This window comes from Heterocephalus glaber, unplaced genomic scaffold (assembly GCF_053883595.1).
Source record: "Heterocephalus glaber isolate CG9 unplaced genomic scaffold, H.glaber_assembly_v1.0 deba00001781, whole genome shotgun sequence".
NCBI classification, from domain to species: Eukaryota; Metazoa; Chordata; class Mammalia; order Rodentia; family Bathyergidae; genus Heterocephalus; species Heterocephalus glaber.
The window spans coordinates 8,278,070-8,300,246 of record NW_028258467.1 but is presented as its reverse complement, the minus strand read 5'-3'; the positions used below and the strand labels follow the sequence as shown (position 1 = coordinate 8,300,246).

At 40.4% G+C, this 22,177-nt stretch overlaps 1 protein-coding gene across 50 annotated transcripts in view; it reads right to left on the bottom strand.

Moving 5' to 3' along the window:
* Window positions 1–94: 94 nt before the first annotated feature.
* The window catches only part of Rbfox1 (RNA binding fox-1 homolog 1), a 1,452,839-nt gene continuing 1,430,756 nt past the window's right edge, over window positions 95–22,177 (bottom strand). For 19 of the 50 annotated variants that reach the window (XM_087202724.1, XM_013065590.3, XM_021244378.2 and 16 more), the window contains 3 exons: window positions 18,370–18,422; window positions 4,341–4,416; window positions 2,836–3,975 (listed from right to left, as the gene is read on the bottom strand). In XM_087202724.1, coding sequence (XP_087058850.1) covers window positions 3,828–3,975; window positions 4,341–4,416; window positions 18,370–18,422 — 277 coding nt within the window. In that variant the 3' untranslated portion in view covers window positions 2,836–3,827. Of the gene's footprint in view, window positions 3,976–4,340; window positions 4,417–18,369; window positions 18,423–22,177 lie in introns of all 50 variants that reach the window. The other 31 variants (XM_087202739.1, XM_087202747.1, XM_013065584.3 and 28 more) reach the window with 5 other exon arrangements.

Here is a 22,177-nt window from a genome sequence, read left to right as displayed (position 1 = left end):
CTGCAGGCGCAAGTGCAGCCACATGTGTGGATGAGGACTCTATCCCCGGAGGGCACCCATAGAAGCAAAAGAACTCAGAACACCAACTCACACATACCTTTTCAGACTAAGCTTTTATTTTTTTGATATTACAAACCAGTTTTCTTTATTCACAAACCACTGTAAGTGATAGAAACACTAATTTCTAAAGACAGATATACACATTTTCTGGGTTTGCAGATTGCATGATGTGTGTGTTAAGAAGTCACTATATGCCACACATGATAGTAATCTTTTTTCCATATGTCATAATAGCAATAGTTATTTAGATAAATGAAAACATTCCAAATAAATACTGTTTAAAAAAATCCAAAATGTCTGTTTACACCTCTGACATACATTTTAAAATGACTTACTGGCATCTTGGCAGAGTGCCGAGACAAAACATTCTGCAACATTGGTTGGCACCCACTTGCCCTAAATGATTTTATTAAAGCTACATACAATCATGGGGGAAAGTACAGCTCATTGATGAAAATCAAAACTGCAAATGAATTTTACTTTAACCAACACAGTAAGAGTTCTGTTTGTGATTCCAAACACAATGTAAATTCTGGATTTTGAAATCTGAGGCAATTGGGAAAAATCTAGTCATTCTTCCCAGCCCCCTGTTCCTATTATCTTTCTTCCCTCTGGGGCAGGAGGCCATAGCATTTTAGCAAATTGCTTCCTTGAATAGCATCAAGCAGACCCCCAGTGTTATCACACTGCTTTCCAGATGGGGAATGACAATGTCCTGGTAATGCTTTAAAACACCCCTTTTACTCTTCCCTCCCCACCCAAAAAAGTCTGGTGAAAAGAACGATTTCTATGCTTTTGGCTGCTCAGCATCACCCCCCCCCCCTTCTTTCTCTTTTCAAGATCACTGTAGTCTGTCTTAGATATGGAAGCTACAGAAACTTTGTTTTCAAATCTTGTGAAACTTTATTGATGGTTTAATATCCAACTGAGTTTACGGCATGCACATAGGATGACAAGGAAAAGCTGGATCACAAACACTTTTTTTTTTAAACTTTTGTTTCGTTTTGTTTTAAAGCAGAGTTGTTACAGCGGATTGGCAGGTCACAGCAGTGAGTTGATAACTTACTAAAGTGCGTGCCGTAGGGCCTGCACTGCACACATGAGGATTTAAGTATGGCAGCAAAACTACGCGGGGACAGCTTGCTGCTGCTGTTTTATTTAGTTTTTTTTTTAAATTTAAATACAAAAACAGGAAGACCCGTGACAGATACCCCAACTTAGGTTAACTTGTAAACAGGACAACATGGGAAGGGTTCAAACAGAAGAAATACAGACAAGCTGCAATTTTTCAGCTGTGTAGCTCTGGCCCTGCAATCGACAGAAGGTGAGGGGTTTTGCTCTTTGGGGATGAAGAGGGGGCATCTATTTTTTGCTTCCTTCTGACAAGTGTCCTGGGCCTTGGAAACAGAGCTAAAGGTACTGGTATAAGATAGTACTGGGGCATGGCAGAGAGGTGGAAGGGCAGGCTTTTCACAGACTGAAAAATTACAGTTTGCTCACACAACATAGTCATGTTTCAAAAAGTACCAAGCTGATGAAAATACCATGATTATCTCTACTCAATGATTGCAATACTTGTAAAATGCGTCTATAAATCCGAATATGATTATCATGTAATTCCATAAAAATTATACGTCTGTCTCTAACAGTTGTTCTACTAAGCTAAAACTAAAGCTTCATTGACTGTTTCTAGAACTTAACAACTCCACTGCACAGATGTAAATTTTATACATTTTTTAACTGGTACAAAGAATTTAAGTTTTTATTACTTTCTTTTTTTTGGAAAAAAAGAAAAAAATAGAAACAGTGCTTTTTATCACCTTTTTATTAATGTTATTTTTTCCCTCCCATAATATAAAAGTCAGCAATGATATCAATAATTTATTATACTGGAAGAAATATAAAAAGAATACTTGTTGATGGCCTAACTAGTAGTTTTTGCCTAAATAACTAGTGGCTGGTTAAGAAGCTGAATACTGCCGGGTGGAATGGTTTTAAGGGTGGGTTTGCACAGCTTCATTCAAATCCAATGCACAAGTGCTACTAGAAGCAGCCCCTTAACAACATAACCTTTGGCTTGAACTGGCAATGAGTAACTTAGAACCATAGATATATGATAGTTGGTGCAGTGGGTCGTTTAGATTCATCAGTTACTATACTTTTTTCTTCGGCCAAACCCCAGTCCCAGACCCCTAAGCCCCTCCCGACCTTCCCTTTCACAAAATAAAATAATGCAGATGCAGAAAAAAAATGACTACTATAGTCACTTACACTCTTCCCAAACAGCTTAACCCAGTAGCTTCAGATTCAGCATATATAATTCATTTACATAATATAGCACTCTGGATATGGCCCTAAACCAATTTTTATTCATATCTAGTGTCTCTCTAGATCAACCACAAAAAAACTCCTACAGCCAGCAACCAAACTACGGAACCTTCAGAAATTAAAGACCCACAATATTAAAATACACAGAACAAAATATCTGAGGTATAAGATAAAAAATGTAATTTTTTCCTCTTTTTTATTATTTTATTTTATTTTTTTAGAGTTGCTAAAATGATGCACTACTGCATGTATTGCAATACTCAGGCCTCGGAAAGCTTCCTTTCTCCCCACATTGGAAGGTTTTTATGGTTTTGTCATTTAGTATGGAGCAAAACGGTTGTATCCCCCTCGGTATATACTAGCCTGCAATGAAGAAAGAACGAGACCCACATCATCAGCATGGCTCCTAGTCTTGGCATCAGTCAAGGGTGCAAAAGCATTCTGAAACAAAGCAATTTGAGGGGTGTGTTTTTTACATTTTCCTTTTGCAACATGTGGATCATCAAAAAGACTAATGTGAAAAAAAGACACTCAAAACCAACCAAAATGGAGGCACCCCCTTACCCATCCCAGGTCACTTTTGGAGAGCTCAAGATAGGGCCTGTCTTGGCCTCCCCAAAAGCTCCTTATAAAGAAAATCGCTATAAAGCTAAATCCTGTCAGCCAGTCCTATTAACTACAAGGATTTTGGTACAAACTGGACAATTGAAGGATTCGCACTGTCTCATTTAGTTTGTTTCTTTCATTGATTGATTAATTAATGTTATGTTCCTTTGGGGAAAGCTGAATCTAGATGATTTATTGAAGGTAGGGATTCAACTCTCCTTTCCACGACATCCCTCAAATGGACGTGTGGAAGTGGAGTTGTTGAATGCAGAATCATGATAGAAATCTAAATCTACTTCCTGGCTTGGCTCAGCAATCTGTATAGAATCTGACCTTGAGAGAGGATTGTACAGATGCATTGCTGGACATAATTAAGCTTGTGCAAAACAACAAGTTTCCAAATCCTGGTTGGGTTTCTATGACCAAGCTCCAGGGAAATGTCTGGCCATGGCTTTCAATGGCTGTGAGGTGGTACTCAACCATTTTCTTTTTCTAAAAGTATTGGCGATTCAAATGAATGCCTATGGGGTTTCTTTTTAGGATAAGGACTGATATTGTTGATCCAAGCAGAAAACTGCATGCCAAAGCTTTGTAATGATTGCATTCACTCTCACATGATGGGCACGTCTTACTGTACTCAAGAGTTTTAGTGCATAGAAGTTTGAACAAGTACAGGCAAATTCACCCCACCCTCACCTCCCGTTTTTGCCCTCCCCTTTACCCTTCCCAAAACAAAAACCCAGATTCCCCTGAAACAAAAGACAACCCCAAACCCAGCTGATACCCTCTAAATTCATATGTACTAGGCACACACACAAAGTGTGCCCCTCTCTCTATTTTCTTTCCTGGGCGACTATGACTTTAAACATGAATTGTAAAAGGGGAGGAGAGGCAGTCAGATTCTCAGCTGCCTGACAGCAGAGGCCTGGAAGTGTGCAGCTTAGCTCCTCTGAAGTCTGTGCTGGGGCTGGAACCTTGGGGCTATGTGAATGAGCAGCGAGGGAGGGAAAAAAAGAAAAAAAAAGTTCTGCATTGACACTGCATTCTGTTAGTGATGGATTTAATTATCAAAATGACTAATTATTCCATTAAGGTAAGTGCTCTGCTAGGTGAGACTTGCAAAATTAGAAATATAATAACTTACATGCACTACATTGCCAAGAAATTAAGACATTTATCAAGTTTACTGGGAGGATTAATGTGGCATTTTAGCTGCTGTTAGCACAAGAGACAAATTCAATTAAGGGAAAGTGAGAGGATGTCAACCGTCAACCCATACTAAGGTCCCAGCTGGGGGAAGGGACGGGAGGCAGGAAGAAGTGAGGACAAGGAGCAATCATACTCACCATGGCACCAACGCCGTAGGTGGGGGCTGGAGCAAGTGTGTGGTGGTAGGGGTCGGCAGCATAAACTCGTCCGTAACTGAAAGGAAAGGAGAGGTGAAGACTGATTCATGATGTGCATTTACCAAGTGATAATGCCAAGCATAAAATACAAAATACCAAGGCAGTGGGAAGGGGTTATATTCATGTTAAAATATGAAACAGTCTACTCTAGAATATAATGTGAGAGAGCTCTATAGGTGCACAATGCACTCTTTGGTCCATTTAACATAGCTAATCATACTGATAGTTCAATACATACGGTCATGAACCACTTAATTATGGAGACAGATTCTGAAAAATGTGCTCCTAGATGATTTTGTCATTGTTGAAAATCATAGACTGTATTTATACAAACTAAGATGGCTATGAGGTCATTAGGTGATACAGTCTCACAGGATTATAGTGATTCATCTGAAATACATGGTGTGTGACCACACACACACACACACACACACACACAAGGACACATATGCACACACATATCTTTTTCCATAATACTATTTCTATGTGGCTGATGTAGCTACCTCAGAGGCTGAAACAAGCAAGATCATACAGCTTGGAAGAGTGGTGTTAAGAAGCCCAATACCCCAGAAGGTAGATCTAAGGAAGGCTCCTTTTCTCCTGATTCATCTGTCATGAATTACATGAGGTAAGGGGAAAGACAAAGGGCAAAGTGAACCTGTCTTTGGAGTCATTGTCCAACATCTTGGAAAGAGCAGATTCATTTGAATGGGAGAACCCTTGAAAGGTCGGTAGTACCCCTCTTCAGGAATTAGAGTCTTATTTGATTTTGGTGCTACCACTCCAGAACTTCTGGTTCATCCATCCTTGACCAGATTTTTGGAAGGGAGGCCTTTCTAACAATGCATTTTAATACTGTCTCCTCAACTTTAAGTTTTTCTGTCTCTACCATCTTTTTCCCTCCACTGCTATGGCTTCCAGAATAGGCTTTAGAATAAAAATGAAGAAGGGATGGAAACCAGATGCAGTAGGTGGCTACCAAGTATCTGGAGTGGAACATGGCAGCAGACGAGAAACTGGCCTTCAGAGAGTTTATGTTATTTGCTCTAGGCCGCATAGACACAATTAGAACTGATCTGTAAATCTCTCAGGCACCTTGCATGTTTATTCCCCAGTGCCACATGCTCTTATCATTTGACCTGACAAATACCAGAGTTCACCTCTCTCCCTCTGCAGAGAGGATTTACTAAAGAGGGAGTGGCTAAGGTATATTCCATTAGCAGTCCATACTCACAGCCCCTAGGGGATGGGTACACCTGCCACTGAATGAATATCTGTGGGGTTTCAGGTTTTGGCTGACTTAACTGAGAAAACAAGCCGAGAAGAAATGTTGTGTCTGTACTATCAACCTTAAGCTTGTCTCCAATTATTTGAAGTCCAATTTGTGTGTGCTCTCCTCTCCTTTTCCCCATTTTCCTTCTGTCTCATGGTTAATTGAAATCAGGAGGCATCCTAAGGCCTTGGGAAGAGCCAAGTGCTGGGGCAAGAGGTTCAGGTTCCAGTCCTGCCTTTACAAGGTCTTTGCTCCCCTCTCTCGTGGGTAAGCAGACGGGGAAGGGTCTGACTTGGTTGTTCACACTATGGGCCATGAATAGGTGGCAGAAACTGGGTGAAGGAACTTCCAGATCTCAGATTTCAAGTTATAACCCAGTTAGGAATAAATGGATCACACAAAGTTTGTATTAGGTATATTCTGACTCTCAGCCCTCTTTGTCTCTTCCAAAATGGTTCTTGGCTCAAATGATCTAGATCCGGTCTTCAGCTTTCATGTGAGGTTCAGTTCTCCTAATCCTCACAGCATGGGCATTATAGGTGATCTCTCAGTGAAACTAACAAGTGATTAGCTCCTTCCTGATTTCCATTTGTTGGAATACGCTTGGGTCCTTTTGCTCATTTAAATAGCCTTTCATTAAAAACTCTCCTTCTCTCTGTGAGGAAAAGTAGACACAAGGGCTAGGCAAAGGGCATGTTAAAATGAGGGATTAAGTTTCCTGAAGAAATCACATATTCATGGAGGTTACTCACAAAACCTGAGCCCTGACCTGCTCAGCCAAAAGGAGACACACAGAGGGATAAAATGAAATGACACAAAACTTTGGCATTAATCCTCATTTGATGAGAAATAGTCTATTGTTGGTCTACACAAAAAAACCTGTTAATATGATTATTTTTGATGCACTTTTCATCCAGCAAAGTTGGTTACAGGAATAGGACATAGACTACAAAGGCAAACTGCAAATCCTTAGGAATTTATTAAGTGACACTATAGCACAGCATTCCTACCAAATGAATGTGAAGATACAAATCTGGGACAATGACTTTTTTTTAATTTAGGAAATGGCTTTATTACTGCAAAAATTTCTTCTTTGTAGCCAACAACTTATTGGCAGTCTGAATGTATGTGCTGAAAATCTAGTTCCCACTTTTCCCTACTGCATTCTTTAATGGTAAATCCTTTTTGGGCTTGAACACTGGGCATAGTTTCAACCTTTGCAGAAAACCCAAGGTAATAATTTGGCAGTATTCTTTTCCAAGGAGAAGAAAATACAGCAGCATTGAACTATTCCTCACAAATGAGCAGGCTCCTTTTCTCCTCAGGGTGACCTCTACCTTCAGAATGCAATGGTTTTATTATGATTAATAAATTTCATTTCCACAGAGGAAAAGGGACCATGTCAGCTCAAACTGAAAGCAAGGAAGCTTCTTTTCAAATGCTAATTTCCAAACACGCCCTTGTGTGACACTAGTATTTAGACACGAGGTTATTACGGAAGATCTAGACCCCAGTACTACTTTTATAGCAGCCATGCCAGGCACATAAGCAACCTATTGTCCTCAGTGCTGGGCAAGCACAGTCCAAAGAGACCAAAACTTCCCAGGATCTTAACAGGACTAAGGAAAAAATGTCTTAGGACCGCTGCCATGTTGCCAGCTGATCTGTGAGATGTCATCCTCCACACCACCCGGCTCTGGCCAAGGTGTGCGGTGTGAATCAGATCAGGAGACCTCTTTGTCCTCATACCCCAATCTACCAGAAATTTCAGGTGGAATTTTGAAGGTGTCTACTGCAGTCATTCTTCTACCCTAATATAAACTACATCAGAATCAACTCAATGACCTTTGTCTACCTCTTGCCCCTTCAAACCAAAAGCAATTTACACTTATCAAATCTCTCATTTCTATCATCTATTGGCCCATCTGTACATCCATCTATCTATCGTCTATCTATCTATCTATCTATCTATCTATCTATCTATCTATCTATCTATCTATCTATCTATCTGTCTATCTATGTATCTATCTATCTATCTATCTATCTATCTATCTATCTATCTATCTATCTATCTATCTTCCTGGCACTCCCCTGCTTAAAACCCTTCAATGGTGTTCCATTGATCCTAGAATGGTACCCAAACTTGCCTGATTTTCCCTGTCCCTTTTTCAGTCCTTATTTGCTCCCCTCTACCTCCTAGGTATGGTACCCAGGCACACTGGCCTCATCCATAGCTCTTGCACAAATGCAAATCCAATTTCTTCTTGGGACCTTGACACTTGCCCCTCATTCAATCCCTGCACTGCTTCTTTGCATCCTTTGTCTCAGATCAAATGTCATCTCCCGAGAGAGATGCCTCCTACTCTCAGGACCCTTTATGAAGGATAATTTTCAACACTCTCCTCACCCCTTCATGCCACATAGCAAATTTCTAATCATTTTATTTATCCACTTCTCTACCTCCACTTCAGGTATGAGAGACCCATGAGGATGAAGCCCTGTGTATTATGTCAACCACTTCAGTGCAGGCAGAAAGAGGCCACACCAATGCTGCCACATGAGCGGAAGCTGCAGGAGGAAAGGATGGAGGGGCAAGAAGCCAACCTAGGAATACACTTGTACCCTAAAACACAACTCCATTAGTAGGATCCATCAGTACATCCTATCAGGAGAAAAATAGGCTTCCTGATGGGTCTAGGCTTGCTGCTCCCAGACATTCCAAACCCTTCAAAGATGCTCAGAAAAAAAGATCCTGGGGATTCTGGAAACACAGAGTGTATAATTTCACATCACCTCTGAGAGTTGGCAAAACCCTGGCCAAGTTGCCATAAAACTCATCTAAACTCTGTAGGGAAAAACTGAACAAACAAAGAAATAAAACTGCTTTGCCGGCTAGTTCAGCACAGCTTGAAACCATGATGAAAGCTCAGCTTTTTTGACCTTACCAACAAGATAAAAGCAGCAGGCACCCTGAGGCCCTGGAGAGAACCAAGGGCTGGAGGCAACAAGGTCCAGGTTCAAGTCCTACCTTTGGATGCCATTGCTCTCCAGGCTCAGGAAAATTTCTGTCCCTGGGTCTCATCTTTCTCCCTCCTGAAACAGTATTGTTCTATCTGTGCCCTACCAAATTCACAGATAAAGTGGATGACAAGAAGCAAGATACATTTTAAAGCCATCCATAAATACAGGAGCTCATGATGGCAGGCTTCTTAAGTGGAATTTCACCATCCAGTTTCTTACATCAGCCCAGTCTTTTCGACTCACAGGCACCTCAAAGTGTCTATTCTAAGATGACCACATGGAGCTCCAGCAATCTAACTACAGATTCTTTGGGGGTCAAGATCTACCTAAATTTTCAGTTGCAGATGTAGTTGAAGTTGCTATACTTTAACTTAAAGTGAAATTGGTGTAAAAAGAATAAACTGCTGCCTATTGAATGGTAAATATGAACCCATTTTATTAAAGGGCATCGTCAATGCTAATGAGAAATGTAAGTATTGCTTATTAATGTTTGCCAAATCTGGTTGAGACAAGGTGGATTCTGAAGAAGCACAACAGGCTGTTGTTGGTAGCCCCCACCAGGGTTTTTAATGATTTTCCAGAAAGGGCATAATGGGAACAGTATAATTAATTTCACTGTATATATTTTAATCAAAAGCCTTTTTATTGCTTAGCATTATCCCACCATGTCTCCTGCCCAAAGATAGCAGAAAGATGAGTAAAACACAATCGACCCAAAGATGAAATTCACAAGTTAGGGTAGTCACTGCAGATAGTGTAAATGCAGTAAGAAGACACACAGGCTAGTGTCTCTCCCTCACAGAGGGAGGCTGTTGAGCATGCTTTCCTGCCTTGAGGAGGATCAGTGAGTGCTGCCCAGCCTCTGGTACTGACAGGGCCCCCCTTCTTATGTCTAGGCTGCAGTCTGTAATGTGCTTTGGAAAATTAATCCATGCAAATCACATACTACACACAGGGTACCCTGGGCCAGGGCTTCTAGCACCCTTCTGCTTATAGAGCTGTGGTTTAACAAGGGGATGGATGTTCTCTCTCACTTTCCTGGAGGGTCAGTTGAAGTCTGGGTCTTAACAAGGCCCACTGAATGATCCTGAGGTTCACCATGGTTGAGGCTCTCTGGCACCCAGTGAGAATGGAGACAGCAGATGTGAAGTCACACCCAGGAAAAAGTGATGTTCATTAGATAGTCTTCCTATTTCATCACCCTCAAGGTTTTGAGTGTTGAAGACCTTTCCAAGTGAGCACCAAATAACTCTGAAGAAAACTCTTTGGCTATGTGCTGCTGGTATAATTAATTCACTGGTGAGCCATAGCTCTCTACCAGCCAGAGAGGATGCATTGGGAACACATGTCCAGACCAGCTCTTTTTCTAATAGGTCCCCTTTGCCTGTGAGGTTTTTCTGAGCTCAGAAAAAAAAAACAACCCTCACTTCAAAGGATGAGAAATGCAGTTCAGAATATGTGAATCTACAGTAAGTATTTCAGATTCCTCCTTGGAATATTTCTGAAATGGTTAGTTTCTTTCCCTTAGGCAAATAACATCTACCAGACAACCCAGGAGGCTCAGGATGCAAACCACTAATTTTTACAACTCAGTCTCCCATAATGTCAGTCTTTGAGTGTGCACAAGTTTCATAAGTTATTGGGGATAATAATGGCCTAGATTTTGATCACATCTTCTACAGATGATGATTAATCTTCATCAACCATGCTGGGAAACTAATGTTAGCTAGCTCCTTCATCCCAACAGGCTGAATTCATTCCAACAAGAGAATTCCCAAGATCTTCAGGCATACATCCTGGTTTGCTGGAATGGGACAAAGACCTTCCCAAAAGTATTAGCATGAGAAATCTTGGGTATATTATGGAAGAATTTGGAGCAATGGTTTAGCTAAGGGATGTTCTTGTTCACCTTCCCATGGGGTGTCAGCAGAGATCTGGGGCTCAGATTTCAGTTGAACAGTTGGTTTTAGTGAATGTATTTACTAGAGAAATATTCCTTTACAGCTACTATAGCCTTCTAGTTTTTAATGGCTCACACACTGATATACCCTGAGGGTCAACAAGCTGTCATAGTCTAAAAGCTTCTCAAGATACATAATTTAGAGGAACCAAAAGAGTCCCAAAATTCAAAACACCTAGAAAACAGCTCTAAATAGAGTGAAATCTCTAAAATATATACAAGTACAAATGGAAGAAATTCTCCATTCATCTCTACATACCTCTGCCATTTCTGAATTGTGTTGTTGCCCACTTCTTAGTTTGGCTTTAAAGTGATCACTTTCAGAAATCACTTAGCACATTTTTCAACCTTATGATTTGCATCCCAGAAAAAGGAGGGAAAGTATCTGAGCTCTGTAGCTTCTATAGGAAAAGCCATAGGTTGTATTTCATACGTGGATACTGGTCACACATCTGAACCGCATGTACATAAATGCACACACAAATCCAACACCTGTAGAATCTAAAAGCTTCAGACCATGTATCCTGTGGCAAACCAGAGTACATCATTCTTTTCCTGCATCTTCTCAGAGCAGTTCCCTGCTTCTTTCTAATCTGAATCCCAAAAAAGCAGGCTTGCGGTAAGAGCTTTGATTCTGGATGCATCAGAGCAGAGCAGTAGCCAACCTTCAGAAGGCAAATAGGCCGTGCTCATGGCCATGTGATTCATCCATCCAATGCTTCCTCCAATAAAGGAGCACTGGGTATACTTTCTTTAAGACTGAGAACAAGGCCATCTCTCTCTTACAAACCCCATTTCACATTCTCTGGGGCATCTAATGCTCCTTCAAAAGCACTAGAAATTTCCCATCAAGTTTTGAAATCACTATGACACCCCAGCTGCAGTATAACCCACAGGGGGAATCAAAAAAGTATTTGTTTCTTTCATGAGACCTTTAATATCCTTGCAGAGGAGCAGGTTTGAGTACTAGTTAAGGGTTTCTCCAGGCCAGAATTCCTACAGTCAAATCTGCCTCTGTTACTTCCTTGCTAAATAATCTCTGAAAGTTCTCCTCCGAGCCAGTCTCTTCATCCATAAACAGAGACGATGGTGGTATGTTGTGACTGTATAAGGTAATACTGAGGGTGAGATGAGGGCCACTGGTCACCAACTAGTTATTAACCAACAAGTGTCAGGTTTTGATTTGAGACGGACAGTATTACAGCTTCTGCCCTCACTCCCTATGTAACTGGAATCCCCCATGAGCCACCATGCAGATCTAAAACTTGGAGAGGAAACAAACAGGATGAACCCCCAGGAATGTCCTACAACACTACACCACACACACAAACACACACACACACACGCACACACACATGCACACACACACACAGTACTCTTACTTTGAGGCAAAATTAAAACAAAGTCAGGACATACTGCCAATGAAAAAATGTGGCTCTAGAACTATACTGTCTCACAGAAATAGAACAAAGAAGGCCACAAATATGAACCCCATGTGTCACTTTGAACTATATAGTAGCTACATTTTTGACAGTAAAAAGAAACATAAAATTCATTTTTAATTTTTACTCTGACATATTCAAACACATCATTTCAATGTGTAATGGATACACAATTATTAATGAAATTTTTTACCTAACTTTTAATGCTGAGTTTTTGAAATCCAGTATATATTTTATACTTCCAACTCATGTCAAGGAGGACCAGCCACGTATCAAGGATTCAACAGCCTCATGTGATTAGAGGTCACCATGCAAAAGAACACGGCTCTAGGAAATTTCACGTGCTGTCCTTACCGTTGAGTGGAAAAGGTTCCCGACTGACCAGCTAGTGCTTCTCATGGTGTGATCTCTATGGAATATTTGGCTCCCTCTCCAGATTCAAGAATCAGAATTTTAGAGGCAAGTGGCAGAAGAGAGCACAGAAATGGCTCTACTTTTGCAATATATTTTGCAGGAACTTGCCATGGTATCATCTGATAGCGTTTGACAGCTACTGTTCTTTCTTTTAAATTTTGCATGGATATAACATTCTCCTACTCCAGCTAATTCAGAGCTCTCTAGATACCCTTCCTTTATACAAGTAAACTGATAAGCACATTTTATGTTTATTACATGTAACAAGCTCAGAGCAATGCCTTATACACATAGTAAGCTTGCAACAAACGCAGTTACTATTTTTACTGAGTTTCTTTGCTTATGTGCTTCCTTAGCACCCAGAACATCTTGTATTATACACAGCACACCATATTGGAAACAGACTAATTAACCACAGATCAATTTGCTGCATGACAACTTTGCTGAATAATCAAATCACACAAATGTAGGGAAGACAATTAGACGAAGCTGGCTGAAAGATCAATTAGAGGGATGGCCAATTTGGGCATTTCTTCAAAACAGTCTCTGAAGTTTTACTTTGGTTGCCTCAGTGCGCATGCCTCTGTGTGTGTGTGTGTGTGTGTGTGTGTGTATGCTTGTGCAAAGGGAGGATTGAAGGATGGAAGTGGCAGTCACACTGTCCTGTGCCCCTGAGCTTGCTGGAATGCTGCTTCTGATCATTATTGCATAAACTGAACAGTGACCTGACCCAGTTTCCACAGCCTCTGAGGACACGTTTCTTTGGCCAAGGCTTTTTCACAGACCCCTACCCTTGCCCCATGTGGCTGGGTCTCAAATTCCTTGGGAGCTGGGGCTGTGTCCTCGGTTGGCTTCTCAGGCCACCATGATGGGCCTCAGTGTGAAGGAGACAGCCTTACAGGTGGGGGGAGTCATGGCTTCCATTTGTCCACCCACGCACAGACGCAAGGACACACACTTCTCAGGCAGAGAGCAGCAGGGAGCCTTCCACCTGGCACTTTGTGGCAAAACCAACTAAGTCGAAACTGTCTGGTAATTTTCAGGGAATAATAATTTATTCTGTTGATTTTCATCCAAAAATAAAAAGTGCTTGGTGTATGGACCTGGAAGACACTTTGCCTATGTAGCCCTCTGTCTCCCTTATGTGCAACATCTCCCTGACCCAGCTCCTGCTCCCTTTGCCACTTTGTCTTTACACTTAGGCCAGTGCCCAGCACACACGGGGCACTCAGCAGATACCCCGCTGCCCATGGGGATGAGTCCAGTTAGATAAACACCCCTGGAACAACCAGCTGAGAGCCACCCTGTGCACTTGGCTTCCCACAGAATTTTAACAGCAATGCCCTCCAACTCGCAACTGTTAGCCTTCTAAGAGCAAGGGAACACAGCTGGAGAAAGGAAGAATCCATCAGGAAGCAGAAAGTCAGTGTTCCATGCTCAAGGTAAAAGGAGCACGTAGGGTAGGGGCAGTGTGGCTCAGTGAGACTCACTCTGGCTTCCCATGGACCCCAGTGTGACTATGGAAAAGTTACCAAACACTTCTGGGGTGCAGCATTTCTCCTTCTTCTATTTTTAATCTCCGAAACAGGAACGAGGGTAATTAATATCCACTTCCTTATGCTGTTGAGCTAAATTTTACATGCACGTGTGTCTATACATATAACACACACACACACACACACACACATAGAATTTATCATGTTTCTTAGCACATAAAATTTGCTCAATGAACAATAGCAAGTTACGACACTCTGAAGAATTCAGCAATGCCCCTACTAAAGGACAATTATTGAAGGGATAAAGGATTTACTTCTTACAGAGACCAAAAGACTTGGCACTCCAGGAAATAAGTGATCAATGCTTGAGCGAGAGGGCAGGACGGACATTTAACATAGACTGGGCAACACAGGCATCTGCTCTGTTCTCCTAAGGAAATGTGGCTCAAAGACAAGCACTTCTTGAATCCTACTGCCACTGTGCTCTCCCAGCATGTCACCATCCCTCTCTGGACAGAGGCAAGAATCTCCTTGTCAGAATCCTTTCTTCTGCTCTAGCCTTCTGCATTCTGATATCCACAAGGCAGTGTAATTGTCTGCTTAAAAGAACAAGTCAGATCCAAATCAGCACTCCAGGGCCTTGCCATCACACTGAAAGTAAAGTGCCAAATATTTTCACGACTTCCAAATCCTAAAATAGTTAGGTGCCTGGCTACTTCCCTGATATCATCTCTAAAATATGCTTTTGTGTGTTCTGGCTACACTGGGTGAGTTACTCTTGGGAACCACAAGAATGCCTCAATCACAGGGCCTATGTACCCACTGCTTGTTCAACCTGAGGTACTCTCAATGCCACAATTATCTACCTGGCTCATGCCTTTGTTTTGTTTAGGTCTCTGTTCAAATGTCAGCCCTTCAGAGAGGCCTTCTGCAAACCCTGAACCTAAAGTTGCCCCAACTTTTTATTTCATTAGCCACTGTACAACTTTATACATAAGTGTATCATATGTTCATTCATTTATATGGTTTGAGATCTGTTCTAGAAAGCAAGTTTCTCTTTAGAAGGCTTCTCCTGACTCATTTAATGCTGTGACTTCAGGGTTACTAGTCAAGCTCAGTAGATATCAATGGACTCAGGTGAATATCCAGGCATCCATCAAAGCGAGTACTTTGTTTTTCTCTATTCTCATACAAGACTCATTGTCTATGATTCCAATCACTATCCCAATCTGGGAATGCACTAATCAATTACAAAGGCAGGGAGACCTCTAGTCTATGAAGAAGGGAAAATCCTTTCCCTCTTTTGCAATCTCTTGCCGAATCCAACTCATCATCGGATCCTGATGTTATAGAACAAGAGACTTTTCAAGTGTGTAAGATCTGTGCAGTTGGTGTTGTTCTTTCCTTTTGTTTAAAGTTTTCAGTGATGTCCTTGGAAAGCAAGCCAAACAAAATAAAAGCAAGGTAACTAATACCATTATTGAAACCACTGAATAAGAAAATCAATGGCCTTGTCAAGACAGTCTCATGGAGCACAGATGTTTCTGTGAGAAACATTTGTTCCATGTTGCTAGCAAAAGCAGAATGGACATTTTGGTATCCTTTAAAAAAGATTTCAGTCAAAATTGTCTCATTGCTTTGGGGAACCTAAAGAAAAATCCTGAAGTGTTTCTGTTCCGTCATGTAATGGTGCCCATCTCATCATCTTTGCCCTAAGCCACATACAATACTGTGTCTGGTGATCTCTCTGCCACTGGAAGCTCTGTCACAAGAGCACATCTTTATAAAAATTTCAGTTATAAAATCCATCAAGCCTTGCAAACTGAGTTTTAAGCATCTTGCTGATTTCCTTCTGCACTTAAAAGCAGAACATGTGTCTCTGGTCAAATCAAAATGTCTAGTAGACAGCAACATGCAATAGACCTACCCTTTGAAGTACTGCTTTGCATAGGAAGGTAAGAATCCTGACAGTTGTGCTGAGTAGAATGTGGGTCTGCTGGGCCTTTCTAGCATGTAGGGAAGGATACCCTAAAACAGTGGTCCCCAACCTTTTGAGGATCAGGGACTGGATCCACGGTAGACAATTTTTCAGTGGATGGAGAGGAGGTGGTTTAGCGATGATTCCAAGGAGCATGCAACCTATATCCCCACCGTGCACAGTTCACAATAGGGGTTGTTCTCCTTTGAGAATTGAATGCTGCTGATCTGATAGGAGGCGGAGCTCAGGCAGTAACAGAAGCAAAGGGGAGTGGGAGTAAATACAGACAAAGTGTTGTCCTCTAGCTGCTCATATTCTGCTCAGTGGCCTTGTGCCTAACAGGCTCTGGACCACTACCAGTCCATGGCTCCAGGGCTGGGGACCCCTGCTCTAGGAAATATTGATTTCATCACAGTTTTGATTTCTTACTTTGACTCTATGAGGAGGATGGGCTGGCTGGCTGCAGATAGATAATCTGACATTTGATCAATGTGAGTCTTCATTTACATGCTTGATTCAAAATTCAGAGTTCAAATTTAGCCTTACGAAGCATATAGCATATTAGCAATATGGGCATCAAAGGAACAGGGGTATCTCTCTCAATTTGAAATGCAGTCAATAGCAATTCATTAAGAATTTACTGAGCAGGCATTCTAAATTAGATAAGGTAGGTGGAAATGGTCATACTCAAGCAAATTTTCATGATCTCTTACATCTTTGTGGAATATTGTGTGTGGAACACTCACTTACATGGCACGTTGTGTTAAATCACAGGATGAAATCAATATATATCTTTTATGTTATAACTTTTCAACATTTGATTATGATGTCTAGACATAGCCTAAGACACACTGGAACATGCACAGGGTTTAACGGGAAGGTAGAAGACTCTGAAACATGAACATATCCACAAATGACACCTATTCATTTCATAAACCAACACTCCTTATTCCCATCCCAAGTATCTCCTTTTGAGTTGCATATTTCATTATCTTAAGGTTCTGAAGACATTGGGCTGTTCTTATATCCCAGAGATATTCCCCAGCCACTCCAAGCAATGAAATTAACAATTGATTTTCTGCTATTAGGTATTAGTGGAGTGTTAAGAATGTTACCACTTCTCACTAAGAGAAGGAAAGATATTTGAGGCTGAGGATTATGGAACAGGGATAGTAGGGTCATTATCAAGAAACAAGCAGTTGCTTTAAAAAATAAGCATGCATACCTCTTGAGATCACAAGACAAGACTTTAAACCATTAAAAATACTGAGGCTGTCTAAATGAAACAGATGCAGAGTCTTGCGGGGAGGAGGGCTGCCTTGTGGCTTGGAGAGGGCCAGGAACAGGTTCCTAGCTCAGTCCCTTCTTTCATTCATTCTCACCAAAGACTAGAGTCTTTCACTGGGAATGAAGCATCAGCAAATAAGTCCAGATGAGTATCTATTTGTAAGGTTGGATTTAATGTATGCTTTTGCAGGCCATGGTACACTAAACTGTGTATGGACAAGCTGCTATGTCCTCCCTCACCAGCCAAAAGCAACACATTGGCGAGCTTTCCTAGTAAATAGTTTGGTTATAATTTAGGCCTTAAAACAAAACAAAGAAAAAGGAAAAAAAAAACAAAAAAGAAATCTGTTATTAGTTTAGGCTCTCATCTATCCTGGTATTTAATCAAATAATTCCATGCTAATGAAGGCTCAAATTTAATTATTCTGAACCATATCAAAGCAAAAAGGCATTATTTTAGTGGACATACCATTCAACTTTGCAGTTTCCATTTGTCAATGCCCTGATTTCAAAATGAAAAGAAACTTTGTCTCTCTAAGTCCTGCTACTTGAGATATGTTTTAAAGGAAAGGAAATAGAGGATCTTCAGCTAATAGAATGAAGATCCCCTTTTTATAACACAGAGATAATTGTATTTCCTTAGGCCTCTGGCTTTATAAATTCAGTCTTTTAGGCCCTATAATATTCTATAAAGATCCCAAATAATTCAAATTTCAATCTCTGTGAATCCAGATAAAATATGTCAAAAACATGGAAGTCACACATCTGTGTCCCTAATCTGCCCTAATTAGTATTCTATCAACAGAATACTAATTATTCTGGGAGATTTTATTGTGGATTCATTCAACCTAGTCTTATTGTTCTGGATCATGAGTTATTAAAATCAAGAACAAAAACATCAAAATTACCAAAATGCTTCCTTTTATACATCAGCACCTAATGGATCTAGCTATACCCTAAGAGTTCAGGTTCTCTCTTCTCTCTCTCTCTCTCTCTTTAAACTAAACCCTCTAGAGTGACAAACTGCAGCAAGTGAGGAGGGAAAAAAAGGATATTGAGACTTGGATGGATGCATCAAGAAGTAGCAATGTTTGTTACCTGCAGAGGTGTTACAAGAAATTTCATCTGCTGCAACGAAGACGAACTGATTTCTGGAAGAGAAGATAAAATTCACAATACTGCTTGCTCAGGGGGAAATGTGCTCTCTGCCAATTGGTTGGATGTGTACAGATGAGGGGAGGGAAGGGTGCTGCGTTTGAATGGCGGTTGCAAGGAAATGTGCTGATGTACCTTGGACTCAGAGAGTTTAGAAAGATCAGGAAACAGGCATGCGGGGCCTCTTACACGAAATCATGGGCATGTCAGAATATGGACCATGTACAAGCTGGTGCATCAGAATATTAATACTATGTGTTACCAAAACATCATGCCAGGATATGATGCTAATGCCAGAGCATTTCAAACTGTGCTTATATGGATTTTTTATGCTAAAAGATTACAATTAAAAGATAAAGACTATCTATTAAGAAAAAGAGTATACTAGAGCTAAGTAGGATTATTATCAAATTTCAGACTTCATTATTAAAGTATACTATCCAAATTTTTTTTAAAAAGAAAAGAAAAATATGGTGTCATTCCAGAAAAGAATGTTACATGGTGTGAGGTTATGAATAATAATTTCCTCCTCCCCAAACTAGGCTTGGTATGAAAATGAGGTGAGAGAATTCATCAATTGAAATAAACTCTGTCTTGCTAAATTATTTTTATTGGTGCAATACTGGAAAGAAAATGTAAATGAAAAAAATACTATTTTACTTTGATTTAGTAAATCCAGAAAGATGATAAAACTCTCTTAAGATGTTTCCAACTGTGATATTTCCAAAAGGTACAGTGCTGTAATTCAGAAGTACTGTTTATTTCCCTAGGAATAAGAATATTTATCCTAGGCAGATTATAATGGCCCAGTGAGATTGACTGAGGTCTTAAATGCTTCACAGTCATCAGCAGAGAGGCATTGGGTTCTCATTTGTTACATTTTACTGTGCATATGGACCAAAAACCAAAGTAAAAGCTTATTTTTTGTTTGTTTTAGCAGGATTGGTTTGGTTCAAATGTTCCAAAAAGTCTCTAATGACAGAGCATTTATTAAAACATCTTAAGAAAATTTTACTGTTGCAAGAGATACATCCTGGAATATAAATGGAGCTATTTAAAAATTTCCTTGAATTTAACATTCAAATGAAAATTCTAGTCATTTTCTACACCAATAAAATCTTAAAAAAAAAACAAAACATGCTCTGAGAATAGTATTTCTTCCATATAACAAAAGTGAAAACTAAGTTCACTTTTATCACCTCTCTTAAAACAAAGTTAATTTCATTGGATTTTTGCTTTTTGTTCTGACATAGACTTTTTAAACCTAAAACTATCTAGTTTCAGATTCCCTAGGTTTGAGGAGCAATAAAATTATTATCCCTGAAAAGGAAAGAGATACTGGGATTGAATATTTATTTTGACTTACCCATCTTTGATTTACTTAAGGGACAGTAAGACACAGGCCTCCCTAACATATGCCCAGCAAACACTTGGGGTGGCGGGGGGGGGGCTTCTGTTTACAGAACACTAACAAGAACAGTAGTGTAACCAGACTGGGCACCTGGGTTTATGCCAAGTAGTAGGTTTTTTGGGGCAGGCATTCACGTACTGCGGGAGGTGGGGCTAGTTAAGCAGCTCTATCCAAATTCTACTCCCTTATTCTAGAAGAGACTTCTGCTGGCTGGGGTTTTGTCTGTAGGATCCCTGGAGAATGGACCATGTGCAGGGCATAGCACAGCCATTTCTGGGTAATTGAGGCTGATATGAAATAGTTATTGAGTGAAACCTCAGTATCTCAACCTAAATAATTACAGAGTGAAACCTCAACTTTAAAAAACCTGCAAGTATTTCTATAAAGAGATCAGAGTTTTTTCTTCCAGATTTAAAAAATATGACGGTATCCTTCATAGTAGCTTTCTTGACACTCTATGCTTAATTTTTAAAAAGTGCTACATTTCTCCCTCCATTTATTTCCTTCTTCCCGTTTCCTTCCATTTCCTTCCTTCCTTCCTTCTTTCCTCCTTTCCTCCCTCCCTCCTTCCCTCTGTCCCTCTCTCTTCCCCTCCCCTTTTGGTAACCTATGTATTTTGATTTTTTTCTTCATGTTGTCTTTATTTTGTTTTATTGAGACAAGGTCTCACTATGTTGCCCAGGCAGTCTGGCCTCAAATTCTTGGGCTCAAGCAATTCTTCTACCTCAGCAAGTAATCAGGACTATCCCAAAGTGTTTTCATGATTCCTGAAGAAGTTTTTGAGCAAAGTGTATTATTTCCTCATTCATAATTCACTCTCTTCAAGTGAATTGGCTTACATGATTTCTAACCACAAAGTCAAATCTATCTCAAAGCAGTAGCACCAATAATAATTCTTAAAACATCATGCTTTGCAGCAATACTAAAAAGTTACAATTTTTCTTTTACAAAAATGTGTTCTGTACTTTTTTTAAATTTTAATCTATTATATTCCATGAAGATTACTGTGAAGTGTCAGAAAAATGAATTTCAATGGCATCCGTGAATCCATGATGTTAGTCTGTGAGACCACCCCATCATCAATTGATTGTAGTAAGTGTGATTAATAGGAAATATCTGCCAAAGAGAAGCCTGGAGAAGAGTGGCCCACATGATGGCCCAACAGAGCATTCTAGTAGTTAGAAGGGGCAGGCTTCATGCTGCAGTCTACGTATGCATATGTATGTATATGTAGACACCATGTATGTATTTTATGCAGACCCTAGCTGGAGCCTTCCCTGGCTGCCATTGTATTTGCTTCAGTTCCATCCATCGATACCTTTGAGACAAATGTTCTATTCACATCGACCCTTAGGGGCTTATCTGTGATCCCCTCTATGAAACCATTTGCTCTGAGTGACCAGAAAAATATGATTAAAGCCTAATGGTATAACTGAGAAGTCTGCTATCCTCAAACAAGTTAAGCTGTGGTTAAATGACCACAGCAATATGGATGATGTACTCTGGCTGTGGGGCTACCTCTCAGGAAGACAAAGGAACCTAGTACCAGCATCTGTCTCTTTACACTAACTCTAACTTCTCTTCCTTCTCAATACAGACCCAAGCATTTAGACTTCTAAATGCACCTGATTTCCAGCAAACTGGGTGTAGGATGATATGGTCTGGCTGAATAGTTCTCAAACTGGGTTGCGCATTGTGAATACCTGGAGCACTTCTAAAATTTCTGGTGGCCAGGTGACATCTGATTGAAGGAGAATCTCTGTGAATGGATCTCCAGCTTCAGTAGTTTCCAAATATTTCCCGATAATTGTCATGTGCAGCTGAGTTTGAGAACTACTTGACTAGTTGAGTGGTTTTCACTTCAGTTGCCCCTTCCATTCACAGAGAGAGAATAAGAAAGTGCTAATCATGAAGTCGCTTCTCCTGAGGTTCCCAGGTTGACTGCTTTGGGATAAGGTCTGAATGATGTTCTAAAGGTGATTCAAATGTGTGCAACCCTGAGAGGCAGTGGTAAAAATGCAGAGCGGACTGTTGAATCTCTTGCAACTTTTGCTTCCTTTTGCAACACGGGCTGCAGAAGACTCAACCTCAGGACAAAGATGCTTTGTCCTGGAAAGGTTTCTACAAACCTTCCAAGAGAACTGGCTTTAAGTACCATTTGGGCAGGGAAGCTGGTGTATAGTCCCTATTAAGTCACGTTTCTCATGTTTGATTCCTCACCTTCTCTTACTGTTATGCTGTCTCCTATGGATTTACTCAAGGTCATCTTTATTAGGGCTCTTTGCTTCTGAATCGGCATGAACTACGTTGCATTTTTTCAACAAGAATTCCTTTCTATGT